Source organism: Eleutherodactylus coqui, chromosome 9 (assembly GCF_035609145.1).
Source record: "Eleutherodactylus coqui strain aEleCoq1 chromosome 9, aEleCoq1.hap1, whole genome shotgun sequence".
Classification (NCBI taxonomy): Eukaryota; Metazoa; Chordata; class Amphibia; order Anura; family Eleutherodactylidae; genus Eleutherodactylus; species Eleutherodactylus coqui.
In genome coordinates this window covers 126094577-126112816 of record NC_089845.1, presented here as the reverse complement: position 1 = coordinate 126112816, position 18240 = coordinate 126094577, and the positions used below count along the sequence as shown (strand labels likewise).

General features: G+C 46.9%; 1 protein-coding gene across 2 annotated transcripts in view; it reads left to right on the top strand.

Annotated features, from left to right (window-relative positions):
* FAM91A1 (family with sequence similarity 91 member A1) overlaps nt 1-16923 on the top strand; it is a 55513-nt gene extending 38590 nt beyond the window's left edge. For both annotated transcript variants that reach the window (XM_066578473.1, XM_066578472.1), the window contains exons 19-24: nt 452-524; nt 2353-2505; nt 3458-3562; nt 7746-7869; nt 9021-9090; nt 15239-16923. In XM_066578473.1, coding sequence (XP_066434570.1) covers nt 452-524; nt 2353-2505; nt 3458-3562; nt 7746-7869; nt 9021-9090; nt 15239-15433 — 720 coding nt within the window. In that variant the 3' untranslated portion in view covers nt 15434-16923. The remainder of the gene's footprint in view (nt 1-451; nt 525-2352; nt 2506-3457; nt 3563-7745; nt 7870-9020; nt 9091-15238) is intronic.
* Nucleotides 16924-18240: the final 1317 nt, after the last annotated feature.

Sequence of the window (18240 nt, the reverse complement as noted above, 5' to 3'; positions counted from 1 at the left end):
CATTAAAAAAAAAAGTTTAGTACATTATATGATCCACTAAATGGTGGTGATATAAAAAAAAAACTACTCCTATAGCGGTCTCTGTCAACAGAAAAATGCAAAAGTTATGCATCTTGAAAGGCAGGAATGATTTAAAAAAAAACAGAAGGAACTGAAAAGTCAAGTCTTTAAGGGGTTAAAGGTTACGTTCAGAAGTTATGTATATTGTGGTGTTTGCCAGTTTTGCTGTAGATTTTACCATTTTCAATGAAAGGCAGTGAAATCTGTCATGTTTTGGATTTGAAATATGTCCTAAAATCCATGCAGATGTGTTTCTGGTATGTTTGAATGGAGTTTGGTGCCACCTCCTGGACATGTATTGTATTGCGCCTGCACTGAAAGTCTACAACAAGCCCGCCATATCTCCCAGCGGCAGTTAACTTACGGTATATTTCTATTCCTCTCTACGCAGGGTCATGGCATGCACGGGATGGGAGAGACGGCATACGTTCCTTTCCCTTTTGATGAATCCGAGCTAAAAGGAGGTAATCATTTATTTGCATTATCTGTGCACCCAGTAGAGGAAAATACAGCAGTGGTATGGGTCGACCATAAAAGCTGGATTCACACGCAGCATTTTGCAATGTTTTTCGCAGCGTTTTCGTTGATGTTAAATTTTAGCGCTGCAGCCAGATATTACATTAAAATCTACAAGAAGTTACATTCAGGGTTTTTTGTTCTTGGGATCAAATTTATTACCGTTTTGTGTTTACAGCCCCTATGCAGACTGTATCGTCATGGTAACAGACATCAAACTTCTACTTTGTAGTCTTACAGTCCTACTTCTGGATAACCAGCCAAATCTATGTTACTAAGTAGGGGGCAAATGGAAGAACATATGAGACTGCAAGCCGGCAGGATGTACAGTATACAGAGTGTGTTTGATATCATCATGGAGACGCCTTTATTATGTCTTGTAGGCCAGAATTCTGTCATTAAAAAGTTGCACATTTTATAGCAACTTTGTGACAAAACTTTTCATGTTTTTACATCGGCCTTGTTACTTTTTCAAAAGGGTAATCCGGCTTGTCCGGAGGGGCCGAGGCCGCCCTATGCAGACAGATTTATCCATAATTAATGCCAGAAATGTGCAACAGATGGCACCTGGTATACATCTCTGTTAGGGCACACAGTGATGCATGCGTGCGTCTCTTTATGTACTGGGTGCATCGTACGCCAGGGAAAATCTTACTATGGCCAGCATCGCAAATACCAGGCTTAGTTAATAGGGGAAATTGACTGAGAGTTATTGGCACAAACCAATAGGAGATTTTTCCTTAAAGCCTAATACAAAAATCATCACCCATTAATCCTCGGGGACCCGCTGCTCGGGATCCCCAGTGATGAACTGGATTGACTGGCTCACTGTCAGTGCAATGGGACGGAAGTGCGTCATAGGGGATGGAGCGGGAATGTCCTAGATGGCTATAGCCCTTCCGGGACTTCCACCTGTGACATAGTGGCCAGACGTGGAAGTGTAATGGCCGCTTCATCTCCCATTGATTTCATTGGGCACATGCATTCCTCTCCTCTATGATGCACGTCCGGCTCGCTGCACTGACAGCTGGCCAGATAATCGGCTCATCACCCGGAATCCCGACTGGTGGGACACCAGTGATTGACAATGGATAACCTGCCCTGAGGATAGGTCATCAATAGCTTTTGCCTGGAAAAGCCCTTTGAAGAGTAGCTTTGCTTTTTACAAACTTTTGACTTGTCAGAGCGATGGGTCCGGCTGCTGAGACTCCCCCACTGATTGCTGAAATGAGGGGGCTGCAGCACTAATCCGAGCATGGTGGCCCTTTTGGCTGTCTTTGTTGCTTCTATGGACCTCTATATGTCTGTCTGCGACTGCCGAGAAGAGCCGAAGGGGCGCAGTGCTTGGATGACCGCTGCACCCCCTCCTTTCAGCAGTCTGCAAGCATTTAAGCAACTTTTGACATGTTGGTCTGACATATATTAAGTTTTTGAAAAGTGCAATTAATGTTCAAAAAGGTGATCTGTCACAAGGATACATTGCGTTTGAATTACGGCACTCATGCTGTGCTCTTGGGGCGTGATAGAAACCATTAAAGTATTATTGCAGGTGACTCTAGTGCTACTAAAAGGGACTTTATGGCTCCTATATGTTGTGGTTTCTGCAGTGGCCTTTCTTTCTCTCCGCCAAGTCATGCAAAAAGTTTTTTTTCAGAAGTAGCTGTTTGTACCATAGAAGAGGTGAACGGACCCCTCTAGGTGATTCTTGACACGTTTGTCACTGTCTGCGCAGTCATGTACTACTAAAGGGAATTGTGTTCTCTGATTCGTCTCCAGAGTTCTCCAACCACAATATGGGCATCCACAAAGCTTTAGAAGTCTTAAGGGAGAGGATGGATTTGGAGCACTTCTGTGGGTACATCACCATGCTGAACCCCTCCAGTCACCACGTCAGCCAGAGGAGACTCAGTGACACCTCCGATGGAAGAGGTAAGGGGCATCTATCCTGAAGGGGAGGACGGGGTGCTTGCTGTATTCTCTCTGTGCAAAGGTGCCCACATACCTTCACCAACTGTCCAACGAAGGCTTGTTCATCCCCCATGAATATTCAGCTCAGCTAAGCAGTCATTTTTTTAGGGACATAATCCGTGTGAAATTCAATGTCTGTGATCCTTCGCTCCACCACCATCTGCTTGGGGAAAGCTGAAAAAACCCTCAGCAAATACTGTACATGTATTGAAAACGGGGCATTTTTCTGAGAACACAATTGCAGTCACCCATATGAATAAACCCTTACTGTTGTCAAAAGGGCTGTCGCTCCGTATGTCCCACTGAATGTCATGTCTAGTTAAAGGGGATTTCCAGGACTTTGATGGCCTGTCCTCCAGGGTAGGCCAATAGTTTATGGGTGAGGTTCTGCTATTCGGGATTCCCACCGGCCAGTTGTTTGCCTGTTCTTGCTGTCACTGCGGACAGAACCGGAAGCAGACAGCTCTGTCAATATTGCAGTAGGTTAGTATTGCATTAAAGTCAATGGGTGGTCTTGATTCTGTTTCTGCCCACACTGACAGTGGCTCAGCAAACGGCTTGATCAGCGGGGATCCCGAGCGACAAACCCCTTTCAAACCTACATAAGGATAGGTCATCAATAGTAAAGTCCCAAAAAACCCTTTAATACCGAAGTGATCCGGAAGTGGAGAATATTTTCCACTGCATAAGTGTTTAGATTTGCCATTCTGCATCTGGGAAAGTAGGGTAACAACCCCTGTGGGAGCTGAAAAATTGGCTACATTAGTGATCACCCAGCTTTCCCAGAAACAGATATTCAGTTAGGACTGAATAATAACAGTGCGAGAGCCATTCTGTTTAGTTCAGTTACATATCCTATATCTCTCTCATGGTGATGATGAAGTATTAATGATGCAGGTCATTGCTCTTACAGATGAGTCTTGCTTAGCGTTGGGCTCTGAAGTCAATGGCAGCACAGAGTCCTTTGAGCTCGTTGTTGAAGAATTTGCAGTGGAACTGGGACAAAAAGCCAGTGAAGGTACAGTCCTCAATATCACGTCCAGTCAGACGCAACTAGATTGCCAAATATTGTAGCCACCCATGTACAGCGTTGTCTATTATCCTCCCTAAATAGCTATAAAATTATGTACGGATTCATCTCTTAAAGGGATTATCCAGAAAATGTTTTTAACCTGCTCAGGGTTAGAAAAAACATCAAAATAAAGCCAAACTTCCCCACCGACTCTGCCGCTGCTCCCATGCACTGGGTGCTTGGTTCCCTGCTGCTCTTTACTGTTGGTAATGCTCATGTGCCACCTCTGCTGCATTCATTCGAGGATCTTTAGGCTGGGATACACAAGACTGAAATCTCGCAGAATGACCGCATGGAAATACCGCAAGATTTCTGTGTGAGAAATGCAAAGCTGCAGGTTTTGGAGCAGCTGCACCACCTGCATTCCGCTGCGGCCATCTCTCCCCATAGAGAGGAGAGAGGCTGCCGCGGAAACTGGGTAAGAATTGACATGCTGCGTCTTTGATTTTCGCGCGGCAGGTCAATTTCAGCGCGGCTTGGCCGCAACGGATTAAAATATATACTTTGTGTTTCATAGAAAGTTTATGATTGAACTTTCTATAAGACTGATGAAGCCCTTTAATTATGAAGTGCTGCTTACTCCAGCAAGGACATGTGATCGCTGCAGCCACTCACCCAGCTCACTTTGGCTGGTGATTTTAGTTGGAGAGGACATGTGATCACTGCAGCCACTTATCCAGCTCACTTTGGCTGGTGATTTAGTTGGAGAGGACATGTGACCGCTGCAGCCACTCACCCAGCTCACTTTGGTTGGTGATTTAGTTGGAGAGGACATGTGACCGCTGCAGCCACTCACCCAGCTCACTTTGGTTGGTGATGTAGTTGGAGAGGGCATGTGATCGCTGCAGCCACTCACCCAGCTCACTTTGGCTGGTGATTTTAGTTGGAGTAGTCACATAATAATAATAATCTTTATTTGTATAGCGCCAACATATTCCGCAGCGCTTACATAGACAGGGGAAATACAGAAAGACAAAAGTACAAAAAATTACAGAACCACGGTTACAATCGTAATCGGCTGATGGAAACAATAGGGGTGAGGGTCCTGCTCCAACGAGCTTACATACTACAAGTAATGGGGTGATACAGAAGGTAAAATGGCTGGAGGTGTGCACAGTATCGCGTGCTGGAGAGTGAGGGATGCTATATACAGACAACAGTCAGACATTTAGCTATGCGACGGCAGGATCAATATGACTGCAGGGGCGGTTTATGATGGCTAGCAGGGATTGCAGTCAGTAGGTCAGGGAGCATGTTATCAGGTGGAGTACAGAGGGGTTTGTTTAGGGAATGCGGTATGCATCCCTGAAGAGGTGCGTCTTTAGAGCACGCCTGAAGTTTTTCGAGTCCTTGATTGCCCGGATGTTCTTTGGTAGTGCGTTCCAGAGGACCGGTGCTGCTCTGGAGAAGTCTTGGAGGCGGGAGTGAGAAGTTCGAATTAGAGGGGTGTGCAGTCTAGTTTCGTTTGCCGAGCGGAGAGCCCGGGCTGGGTGATGGATTGAGATGAGGGAGGCGATATAGGGGGGCGCTGCACTGTGGAGGGCTTTGTGGATGAAGGTAATAAGTTTAAATTGAATTCTGTATTTAACTGGCAGCCAGTGCAGTGACTGGCACAGGGCAGAGGCATCTGAGTAGCGGCTGGACAGTAATATGAGCCTGGCTGCCGCATTCAGGATGGATTGTAGAGGGTAGAGTCTGGTGCAGGGGAGGCCGATCAGCAAGGAGTTGCAATAGTCGAGCCGTGAGTGGATGAGGGCAACAACAAGCGTTTTCAGCGTGTCTATGGTGAGAAAGGAGCGGATTCTTGAGATGTTCTTTAGGTGCAGCCGACATGTTCGGGCCACTGACTGGATGTAGGGAGTAAATGAGAGATCTGAGTCGAATATGACCCCAAGGCAGCGGGCATGTTGTCTAGGAGTTATGGTGACGCCACACACTGAGATGGAGATGTCAGGAGGAGGTCGGTTGGTGGAAGGAGGAAACACCAGTAAGTCAGTTTTAGAGAGGTTTAGTTTTAGGTAGAGAGAGGACATGGTGTTAGAGACAGCGGACAGACAGTTGGTGATGTTTTGGAGGAAAGGTGCAGAGATGTCACGGGAAGATGTGTATAACTGGGTGTCATCAGCATAGAGGTGGTAATGGAGGCCAAAGCTCCTGATGGTTTGTCCAACAGGGGCTGTGTAGATAGAGAAAAGGAGGGGGCCAAGGACCGAGCCTTGGGGGACCCCAACAGCAAGGGGAAGAGAAGGAGAGGTAGAGCCAGCAAAGGAGACACTGAAAAAGCGGTCAGATAGGTAGGAGGAGAACCAGGAGAGAGCAGTGTCCTTTAGGCCGATGGAGCGAAGCATACTGAGGAGGAGTTTGTGGTCAACTGTGTCAAATGCTGCAGAGAGATCGAGGAGGATCAGTAGGGAGTAGTCACCCCTTGATTTGGCTGACAGTAGGTCGTTTGATACCCTTGTAAGGGCAGTTTCTGTGGAGTGTTGGGGTCGGAAGCCAGACTGTAGGGGGTCGAGGAGAGAGTTCTCTGATAGATAGCTTACAAGGCGGGAGTAAACCAGCCGTTCTAGTAATTTGGAGATGAAGGGGAGGTTTGAGATGGGTCGGTAATTGGCAACGTCAGTTGCGTCAAGAGTCGGCTTCTTTAGCAATGGGGATATGATGGCATGTTTGAAAGAAGAGGGAAAGATGCCAGAGGCCAGAGAGAGGTTGAATATAGTGGTGAGATGCGAGATGACCACTGGGGAGAGGGATCGGAGGAGGTGTGAGGGGAGAGGGTCGCTAGCGCAGGTGGTGGGGCGAGCAGAGTAGAGCAGTTTGGAGACTTCTTCCTCTGTTGCTGGTCTGAGTACAGACAGTGAGCAGGAGCTAGCTGCAGTGCTGACAAGACTAAGGTCAGGGCTAGTCTGGGATTGGGAGGTTATTTCTTGACGGATGTCATGAATTTTCTTTTTGAAATAGGCAGCCAGTTCAACAGCACTGAGATCCGTCACCGGGGGCTGCGGTTTAGGGCTGAGAAGGGAGTGAAAAGTATCAAAGAGCTGTTTAGGGTTGTGCGATAATGAGGAGACGAGAGAGGTAAAGTAGACTTGTTTGGCGTGGTGGAGGGCGAAGTTGTAGGTTTTGAGCATGAATTTGTAGTGGAGAAAGTCTGCAGATGTTTGCGACTTCCTCCACAGCCGTTCGGCACTTCTAGAGCACCGCCGGATGAAGCGCGTTTGAGGTGTGAGTCAGGGTTGTTCCATTGCTGGGATGGCATTGCTATTGCAGTTGAAAGTGAGCACGGGAGCAGCAGGGGGTCAGGTGAAGGAGAGAGCCTGTTTTTTTTTTTGTTTTTTTTTCTATGTTTTTCCATCGGTCTGGCAGGTATTAATAATTTCTTTTGGGGGCCGGTTAACCCTTTCAATATATTTTCAAAGCTATATTTTGCTGATTCAGAGCTCCAAATGTCCTGCATAGACATAGTTAAAGGGGTTGTCCCACTAAATAGTTATACCCTATCCACATGATGAGGGATAACTAGCTAATCATTGGGTTCCGACCGCTGTGAACCCACCAATCACAGTAATGGGGTCTTGAATGTCCCCAAATGTATGAGAGTGGTGGTCACGCATGCATATTGCTCCATTTATTTCAGTGGGACTACTGGAGATGAAGTTCAAGTGCTGGCAGTCCTATTGAAATTAATGGACTAGTAATACTTATGTGCGACCTCCGCTGCATTCATTTGAGGACCTTTAGGACCCCTGTTCTAGGGTCTCTGCTGTCAGACCGCCCACCTGTATATAGGTGATAAGTTCTATTTGTCAGACAACCTCTTAAGATGCTTTTACAATATATACTTTGTTTCCTAGAAAGTTTAGAAGTTTATGATTAAACTTTCTTTAAGCCCTTTAATTATGAAGCGCTGCTTATTCCGGATTTATGGAAAGTTTATGGGGGTGTTATGGCACAAAGACTTCATGGAAGACGCCTTAGTAGTGTACTCTTGTATCCCCTCCCCACCACATCCATGTATTTGCTGCTGCAGATGTTGTCGTCTTTCGTTTCGGTAGCTGTATGTAATCAGACGTCACACCCTGATATAGAGCAGGTTGCAGTAATCTCTTGTCCTGCGTGCCTCTTGCAGTGCCGGCGGTGGAGAAGGACTGGGTGCCCCTGGAACTTTGCTACGGAATCCCGCTGTTCAGCTCTGAACTCAACCAGACTGTGTGCAAAAAAATCGCTCTGCATGGACTATGTGGGAAAGAGAGGTAATCACCAGCGAGCGCAACCACTGCCCTGTAACATGTCTCCATTCTGTATGATAGTGCTGATTTGGCATTTGCCATCCGTATCACTGTACACATATACACAATTGGCGCAATGGGAGCGTTATAGGAACATTGAATGACATCCACATAATAGCCTTGATGCTGCGGACGGGGGGGGGGGCAGAAAGAATATCTCTAATAGATGCTTTCTTAAAGGGGGTCTGTATATCGATCACTTTCCTTTTAAGATGTCTTGGTAAAAGTTGAAGAGGACCTGCATGCTGTTCTTTGTGATGCAATAAAGGGGACACAGCGGCTCTCCTGGCATGTCCAGTTTAGGATATACTTCATGAAATGACAAATCTGGAGTACCTTTTTTTTTTTTCCTCCCCCTTTTTATACACAGAACGCTGCAATGTATTGTTCCTCTGTTATTCCTCCTGGAATCTATGAATGAATTGACAACTGGACATTTTCTTTGTCAATGCGGTGTATCTCTACAGACGTTTGCTCCTGGGCTGTTATATAGGAGTTTGTATTGTCGGCATCGCTCGCAGCGCTGCCGGCATGAAAGCAGAGCGGGCCGAGAAGCTTCACCCCCCCTCCCCCCATTTCCATTTACAGTAAGCAAATAGTCGTTCAAAAGGTAACAACTGCTGTTACCCTGAATGGCGCATTGTTCCGTTTTCTGCATGCAGTTACTGAACAATTCTCGCTCAGTCGCTGCATGCTTACACAGGACCATTATCATCTAGAATCCCGCAGGAGCGCCTGAATCTGACCGATAATCGTCCTGCGTAAGGGAGCCATTAGACTGTCTAGGAACACGCCCCTTATTAACACCTAGTTGTCAGTTTAATCATACCTTTCCAGGAGGAATAACAGAGGAACCGTACAAGGCAGAATTGTAAGGAAAGTTGCTCTAGAATTGCGATTTAAATGCAAATATTTACTAAAACGTGCATGTCTATGGGGAAAATATAATTGTCATTTGTCAGTATCTGGCCATATAGACGTGTGGGTGTGTGAATAACTGCATATTGGGGAGCTAGTCTGTGTGATATGTACCCACTATATATGTGTTGTAGACTAGGCCTAATCTGGGAAGGGCGGTCCCCATTAACCACCTCTCTCTTCTCACTCACCTGCAGCCTGCAGCATCTCCTTCACTCCAGCCGGAAGCTTTCCCTCCAGGTTCTCAGCTTTGTTCAGTCATTCCAGGTAATATTTGTGTAAATACATTTATATATGAACATGTAAGATTACATCCTTAGGAGCCCCCCAACAATGCCCTGAAGCCATGATGTTGGTGGCTGATTCCATATCTTAGAGACGTGATCAGTGGGGGTCCCAGTGCTAAGACCCTCGAGTTATAACTAGAACACAGCAGCTGCTACACTCTATAGAGGTGATGTCCCTCCAAGGATTTCTGGACCTACTTCAGGGGTTGTTCACTCCAGACCTCTGCTGGTGTCAGAGCTCTTAGACCCCCATCCAGTGTTTGTAAAGACTCCTGGCTGTCTGCGTTCCCCACTCCCTTCTCTGTCGGAGACTACACGGACGATTTAGAAATATCGCCCAAGAAGCAGCCCGTTCGTGCGCTGTCCGCTATGCTGGACACCGCGCAATTCTATGTACTATTCACGTTCAAACATTGGACAAGAGAAGGATGTGCTGCAGTTGTTTTCCTCTGACTGTTCACTATTGGGAATACACACACTTACCCAATTGGGTTCTATTTCGGACCTAAAAATCGGTTCGAAAAGCAGATGTAAAAAAAGCATTTGTGTGTAAATAGCTGTAGGGTGGCTGGACAGCGGTCATATGAAGAGTCGCTGGAAATGGTTACCAAGTGTATGAAGGATTGTTCCTGCGCGCTGTGACTTGGAGCGATTGTTGCTCACATGTTCAAGGTCGCAACCGCTGAACCAGTTATTGGGAATATTTAGGGCATATTCACACAGACCATTTTTAACATTCAAGTTTTGTCTAAGTTTGAAACTGGCAGAACTCAGACCCCTAAGGCTGCCTGTCATGGGCGTTTTTGCATTGCGTTCCCCACAGTAATAATTCGGCTGCGGGGAACACAGTGAAAGCTTTCCATAGCATTGCAATGGAAAGCGCAGCCCCCCTGTCCACAAGCGGAGAATCATTGCGATTCTCCACAGTGAGCCTATCTGTCAGATAGGCTCATCGCGGAGATCTGTCTGCCGGCTCCTGCTCCCGGGCGGCGGCGATCCGCCACGGGTTATTGCAACACCCGTGGACAGGCAGCCTTAAAGTCAGTGAGCGAAATATACTAAGCCTGACATTTGTGATGCTATGCTTAGTCTGATTTTCCCCGCGCATGGTGCGCTCACGCCTCTTCATGGGTTTAGCGCATCCTGGCAGCTCTGTGCGCCTTTCCTTCTCTAATCTCAAACTAAAACTGCCCATTCAAGTCAATGGGTGCGTTAAACGGAATGCACTCAGGTGTATGCGCGTGGTTTGTTTTGGGTTTTTTTCACACACCCATTGACTTCAGTGGGAGTTTTAAATTGCATCAATTGGGCGCATGGAATACAGATCGAACTCATGCAGAAGAAACGCAAAAACTGATACAAAATTCGCATACTGTGAAATCAATAGAAATTAAAAGATCCTTGCGCTACTTAGATGAGGATATATAAGAGAGAACTTACTTCACTGGGAGGAGGGAGTTTAGATGAATTCCAACCCCCCTCTTCCCCATATTATACAGTGAAGTCAGTCTGTTTTCCACTGACCAAAATCACTCACCCGTTTGAATAAAGCCTTACACAGGCCGAAATCTCCTGTTGACCCATTAGAGGACATGAGGTTTATTGGCGGGTGTGTGTTTGAGATTTTGACTCCTTCCCAATGCACACTTATTGGTTGCTGAGTCCAGTGAACATGTATTAATATGCTCACTGCTGTAGTCTCTCGCTGAACCAAAACCAGCCAAAGACCGCAGCATCAAGGAACGTGCCGTTGAGGATTACTTGCACAGATATATTTGTTTTCAGGAACCAATGAGTGTTAAATGGAAGGACAATGTCCAAAATAAAATGGGCCATGCTGCATTCGGTGGAAGGTGCCGAACGAGCGCGCACCTCCCTGCAAAGGTGTAGGCTAGTTGTTGAAAGACAATGATTATCTGTTACAGCTGATGATATAATTAATCAACCAGCAACTATTTGGAGATCAGCTGAAATGAACACCCAGTTGGTGGCCGTGTTTACAACAATTGTCGCTAGCAGAAGCCAATTCCCCAAAAGGGCTAATTGGCTTCTGCTCTTGGGGTTTTTTGCCTTCCTCTGGATCAACAACAACACAGGAGGATAAACAGGCTGGACTAGATGGACATTGTCTTCATTCGGCCTTACGAACTATGTTGTATGTATGCATGTATGTGTTACATTTGCCGTGTGACTATTTGGATGATAGTTATCTCATGTAAGGCTGTTAGAGATGGCAGTAAGGTTGGGGAGGAGGTTGTACGCAGTAGAGCAAGAAGCTATTCGAGGGGAAGCAGAGTATCCAGAAGAGGGGGGGGGGGGGGGGGAGATAGAGATCAGAGGCGGTATACGAGGTATTTAGAACACCTCTAGATGGCTTGTGCTGACATACCCTGAAGTAGTAACTGAACTTTCTTGGCTGTGTCATCGGGGGACACAGCGAAGACCTTGGGTATAGTTCCTGCTACCAAGAGGTGGACACTAAGCAAAGGAATAGTTGACTCCTACTAGTATATCCCTCCTGAAGCCACTCGGCTAAATCATTTTTAGTTTAGTGTCCAAGGCAGAGTTCCTTGGACTTTTCGGGTTCAATGGGTGACAGAATCCCCGTACTACCCCATTGAGGAGGGATGTCAGGGTTGCAACTAACTTCCCTGCTGCTTTCCTACCTCCCGAAGGCACGGTAGCACAGAGATGCCCTAAGTTTTCTGTGACCAACCAGTGAAATCCTTTAGCTCAGATTCCTTGGACTTCCCCACCAAAGAGTGATCAGCTCCGGATAAACGTTTCCTCAAGCTTAAGCATCTAGACATAATGTACCTGTTCCCTGAGGAATCAATTAAGAAGTGGTCTTCCTCACCATCAGTGGATGCTCCAGTGTCTCTCCTATTCTAACACACTACCCTGCCCCTAGCAGACATGTCCTCTTTTGAGGACTAGCATGATAAACAGCAGGACTCGTTTACAAAGTCATTTTTTGAGGTGACCCAGGTTGCCCTTCGCTTCCTTTTCACCTCAGCCTGGGTCACTAGGGCCACATCCAAATGGGTGAAACAACTTTCCTCTGTGCTTTTCATGACAGTTCGACGCACTTTGTGGCTTAAAGGGGTTGTCCCGCGCCGAAACGGGTTTTTTTTTTTTAACACCCCCCCCCCCCCCCCCCCCCCCCGTTCGGCGCGAGACAACCCCGATGCAGGGGTTAAAAAAACAACCCGCACAGCGCTTACCTGAATCCCGGCGGCCCGGCGTCTTCATACTTACCTGCTGAAGATGGCCGCCGGGATCCTCTGTCTCCGTGGACCGCAGGGCTTCTGTGCGGTCCATTGCCGATTCCAGCCTCCTGATTGGCTGGAATCGGCACGTAACGGGGCGGAGCTACACGGAGCCGGCATTCTACACGAGCGGCCCCATAGAAGACTGCAGAAGACCCGGACTGCGCAAGCGCGGCTAATTTGGCCATCGGAGGGCGAAAATTAGTCGGCTCCATGGGAACGGGGACGCTAGCAACGGAGCAGGTAAGTATAAAACTTTTTATAACTTCTGTATGGCTCATAATTAATGCACGATGTACATTACAAAGTGCATTATTATGGCCATACAGAAGTGTATAGACCCACTTGCTGCCGCGGGACAACCCCTTTAAGTATTGGTCCGCAGACTTCATCTCCAAAAAGTCTCTAACCAGTCTCTTACCGAAGCTCGCCTCTTCGGTAGCCACCTAGACAGTTATTTCTGAAGTGATAGGCAGGAAAAGTTCTCATCTTCCACAATACAGGTCCACTTGTCAGTACGGTGCTAAGAAGCTTAATTTTTGATCCTTTAGTTGCACCAGTCTACAACCTTCAGAGTTGTGTCTCTGCTGAAAACTCCCAACTTCCAAGCTGCACCCTTCCTGGCATGCCGGCTCATGAGCAACCAAGCCCTGTTTGGCGAAGTCCCCCTTGGCATGAAAGGTGGCTACATAACCCGGACATCCTGCTCTTTAGGGACTGTGTGGTTCATTCACATCCAAGACTCCCGGGTGCGAGTCATCTCTTTGGGGTAGACAATAAATTTTCGTTCTTCTCCCCCAGAGTGTGTGTTTTGCCTCTTCCCCACTGTCCGATCCAGCCAGACTTTTCCTGTACCTTCAAGCCATTCAAGATGTACTTGACCAAGGCATCTTAGTCTCCATTCCTTCTTGCAAACATTTTACCGGTTTTTACTCCAGTCTGTTCGTTCCAAAAAAGGACAGGTTGGTTCCCCCAGTCCTAAATCTGAAGCTCCTGAATCGCTTTGTCAAAGTATCATTTTTGTAAGGAATTGATCAGAGCAGTGATTTTCTTCTATGGATCAAGATGAATGTGTATGGTCGATGGACAACAAAAACGCTTGTCTTCACATCCCAATTCGACAGTTCCACAAGCGCTTTCTTCAGTTTGTAGTCCAGTCGTATCATTTCCAATTCGTTGCTTTGCCATTTGACCTTGCAGCAGCTTCTTGAGTGTTCACAAAGGTCCTATCAGTTGTTGTTGTGCTGAATCATTCAGGCTCAACAGTTGGCTCCTGCTCTTTGTGTCACGGACTCGCAATCCTCAACTATTTGTGGTGGATGCCTTAGCGATCCCATGGAACCAATTCTGTTTCCTGTACGCCTTTCCATCAACGCCTCTGATCCAATGGCTGTTCAAGAAAGACCAGATGGAGCGCGTACCAATGATTCTCATAGTGCCAGCCTGGCCACATTGTGCTTGGTACGCCAATCTTGTGTCCCTAATGGTCAATATGCCCTGGCCTCTGCCATTCAGACAGGATATGCTGGGCAGCGTCCAGCTTTTTACCCACATTTTCATATGTTACTTCTGACCACGTGACTGTTCAATTTGTGGTCTTGAAAACGCAAGGGTTTGTGGACCCTGTTGTCCGGACTATGCTTAGGGCCAGGAAACCACCTTCCTCTTGCATCTACTGTATCTTGGGCTGTGAAAGTCCTTCTTCAGATGCTGCGAGTAGCATAATCTTCACCCCATGCAGTTTTCTGTTCCAAGAATTTTCTCCTTTGTCCAATCAGGCATGGATATGGGCCTGAGCCTCAACTCCTTAAAAGGTTGTCTCTGCACTGTTGGTCCTTTTCCAACACCTCTTGGCTTCCAAATCCGTGCTGTGTGCATTTCTTCAGGGAGTGGCCTACGCTGCCCCTCCTTACCATCTGCCATCAGCACCCTGGGACCTTTAATTGGTCTGAGAAGCACTACAATTGTCTCCCAAATGTGACATTTCCTTCCATCTGCTAACTTAGAAGGTCGCCTCCCTGGTAGCCATTACTTTGATCCTCCATGTCTTGTAGCTTGTCATGCTATCATGCACATCTCCCTTTCTGGTACTTCATCAGGATAAGGCGGTCCTCCGCCCTGTTCCATTTTTTTTTCTCCAAGGTAGTTTCATCCTTCCACCTCGAGGACATCGTTGTGCCCTTTTTCTGTCCTGAGCCTTCAAACCCTACGGAACATTGCCTGCACAATCTTGACATCTGTCTGCACACTGAGGGTCTATATCTTTCTCGTACATAAGCCTTCCACCGTCCAAACTCCTTTTTTTTCCTCAATCCTGACATTTCTGGTTGCGGTGTGGCAGCCTCCAAGTTCACCATCACCTGCTGGATCAGATCGGTGATCACAGAGGCCTACTGTGCTAAGAGAGGACTCCGCCAATTCGAGTCATGGCTCTCTTTAAGTGCGCAGTGGGTGCATCCCAGGCAGTGTCCCACAACGCTTCTGCTCTCCAGGTTTTCAGGGCCGCCTTCTGGTCTTCGCTTCATACATTCACAAAGTTTTACATACTTTTGCATCTTCTGACATTGCTGTTGGTCGTAGCATTGTAGGTGTGACTTTCTAGTATACATGCACCTTGATTCATTCTCTCCGCACTGGTCCCATGGTAGTAGCACAGATATAGCCCGTCCATGAGGCAGTGTCTCTAATCAGTACCCCTTTGTGGGAAAAGTGGAGAGATTCAAAGTTAATGAATGAGGTGGGGGGTGTAGTCTTATTGAATGGGGTGGGGTTGGGTACTCTTATTGAATGGGGTAGGGTGGGGAGTACTCTTATTGAATGCAATTTTTTTATGCTCATCCTCTTGCCTGTCTCTTATAGGAAAGTAACTCTGCAGGTGAACACATGTTGGAGAGTGGCACATCGAGTATGCTGGTACAGTCGGGCTCGTTGGACATTGGAGTACCCTTGCCGTCAAAGAATTTGATATTTCAGGATGGCATCCTCTCTGAGTGGAACGGTCGGGCACGGTTCTCGGCTCACCACGTGTACATACCAAGCGAGCAGGCAGCCTGACACTGAGCATGTCACCCAGCTTACCCATGAATCTCTTGCCCTGTCGGTGTTCGTATTTATTGCTGCTGTGTGGGTTATGTTTTAGCAGCGTAGAGTCTGTGGCATTGTCACTCTTGTGCCCTGTGACAAATATCCCGCATTTCTTGTACATTCCTAAAACGTGCCTGTTGTAGATTTTAGGGGCAAGAAGAGCAAGAAATGATCAAAGAAACCCCCCATGGTTTACAGGGACTTGTCGGGGTGCTTTAAAAGACCTAGAACCTGTAAGTTATATGGGGGTGCGTAAAAAAATGTGATATCTGACCCTTTGAAATTCTGTTTTGGACCCGTGCTCGAGCATGACCCTTCCTCTTCTCTATGGTCATGTTACTGTGCCGTGTAGGTTTAAAGGGGTTTTCACATTTTGGGGTACGTTCACACACAGCATATTTTGAACTGTGGGCATAGATGTGGATCTGCAGCATGTGGTGCAGGTTTTGATGCAGATCTGCAGCAGATTGTACGTGTTCAGTAGGAAGGTCAAAATCCACACCAGTGGGGCGCTATTTGGTGTGGAATGACATAAAGTAACGAGGCCTTCTTCAGCCCCCCGAGAAGTAACTCAGCATCTCCCAGTAAGTATGTCCAGCGGAAGTCAGGTGACCTCTGCAGCCAATCAGCGACCTCACTGTTACCGCCCATTCTCCTAGCATCAGCGCTTACATTTTGGGCATCATGATATCAGTAGTTTGGGGCTGTAATTCTACGGCACTCCGGCTGCAGCAGTCTCCTGACTTCCGCCAGCTGTACATAATGGAAACCAGAGCCCCTCAGCTGTTTCTCGGGGGGATGAAAAGATTTTAAGTATTGCCTCTCGTTATTTTATGCCATGTCCAGCTATTACATTTTTTTTTTTTTAAGTGGGAAAACCCCTTTAAGGTGGCATTTTGTCCATAGCCGCTGCCATTGGACAGACAGTCACATGACATTACTGTAGACACATCCCTATTTCTTGCAGGTTTGCAGACTTTTAATTAAAAAAAAAAAGCCTTTAATGTAAAACCCACTTAGATCAGCAAATACCACTTTACCAAGGACCAAAGCTTCAGTTTTTTTGCCCAGCCCCCTTTTTTGTCATTTACTACTTAATGAAGATTTTGTGAAATCTGAACTCCGCTGTTATTTATTCAAGGTGCAAAAAGTTCAGAAGGAAAATCAACTCGGCATTATTAGTATTAATATTTTTAGAAATTGAAACGCAAAACCTACGGTGTATATTAAATCTGTGACCATGTCTGATTTTGTAATTTTATTACCAGTATTTGTGAAATCACTTCCCCCCCAGCCCCCCTCCCCCTCCAGATGGTTTTCTGTATAATATGACCCCCTTCCATACGGGAAGGTGAGCGGCCTCGGATCACAGACACAAAAGGCACATTCTTTTTATTGAATAACACTGTAAATCTAAAAAATGTTATAGTTTATTAAATTGACCCTGTATAAAGGAGGAATGTTGTGTCTGTGTTTTGTACAGGGGTGTGGGGGTGCTGTGTCCGTTTAACTTATTAAAGGGATTTTCTGGGAAAATGCTATTGATCGCCTGGGGTCTGCTGTTTGGGCCTCCGGTCAATCGGCTGATGAGGCACTGCAACATACGAGTACGGAGCGGAAGCTGCTGCTCTGTCCCCTGTGTAGTGGCCGGTGCTTGAAACTGCAGGTGCAGCTCCCATTGATTGTAAGGAGAGCCGTGTCTGCAAGCGCTAACCATTCCGCAGTCGTCGGAGCAGCAGCTTGCACTCCATACCTCTGTGTTGCAGCAGTGAGAGCGGCGCCTGATCAGCGAGGGTACCGAGCGGCGGATCTCAGCCAATCAACTATTAATAACTAGAGATGAGCGAACGTACTCGGATAAGCACTACTCGTCCGAGTAATGTGCCTTATCCGAGTACCGCTGTACTCGTGCTGAAAGATTCGGGACGCGCTGCGGAGCGGGGAGCTGCAGGGGAGAGCGGGGAGGAACGGAGGGGAGATCTTTCTCTCCTTCTCTCCCGCCCGCTCTGCCCCGCTCCCCGCTGCGACTCACCTGTCAGCAGCGGAGCGCCCCGAATCTTTCAGGACGAGCGGCGAGATCCTCGGATAAAGCACATTACTCGGACGAGTAGTGCTTATCCGAGTACGTTCGCTCATCTCTATTAATAACCTATCCTGAGGAGAAGTTGGATGTATTTCCCCAGAAAACTCTCCCTTTTTACATCGACCAATAATCAACTTAAAGGGTTTTTCCAGAACTCTAATGTTGATGACCTATCCCCGAGTCCGCACTTACCGGAGTGCTTGTAGCCTCTTAGCTAATCAGCCTGGGTTGTGGGCTCCCACCAATCAGTATTGATGTCCCAGAAAGTCCTTAATCCGCACATTTGTTCCCGACTGCTGGAGTGTGTAAATAGAATTAAAAAAACAGCAAACTCTTATTTGTTGCCCGGTCACATCTTTTTGGGGTGCTTAAAAATTCCAGTTTGGCAGCAGAAAGTCCTCCTGTGCTGTTGACAAACATGGAAGCGAGCGGCCGCGCAGACTATAGGGAATCCTATTTTTAATACTTCTGTGAATAACGCATGTAAAAAAGATGGCAATCAGGCAGAAAAAACTAAATGCGAAAACGAATGAAATTGTCATAAAAAACAAGACTGACTCTTCAGTACAAAAAAAAAAAAACTCCCTTGAATTTACAGTTGGGCTCCTGTGCTTGGGCGTATTCTCAGTCCACATTATATGGACCAACTAAACCCCGCTGACTTGCATCGTGTTATGCGAATATATATTTCGAT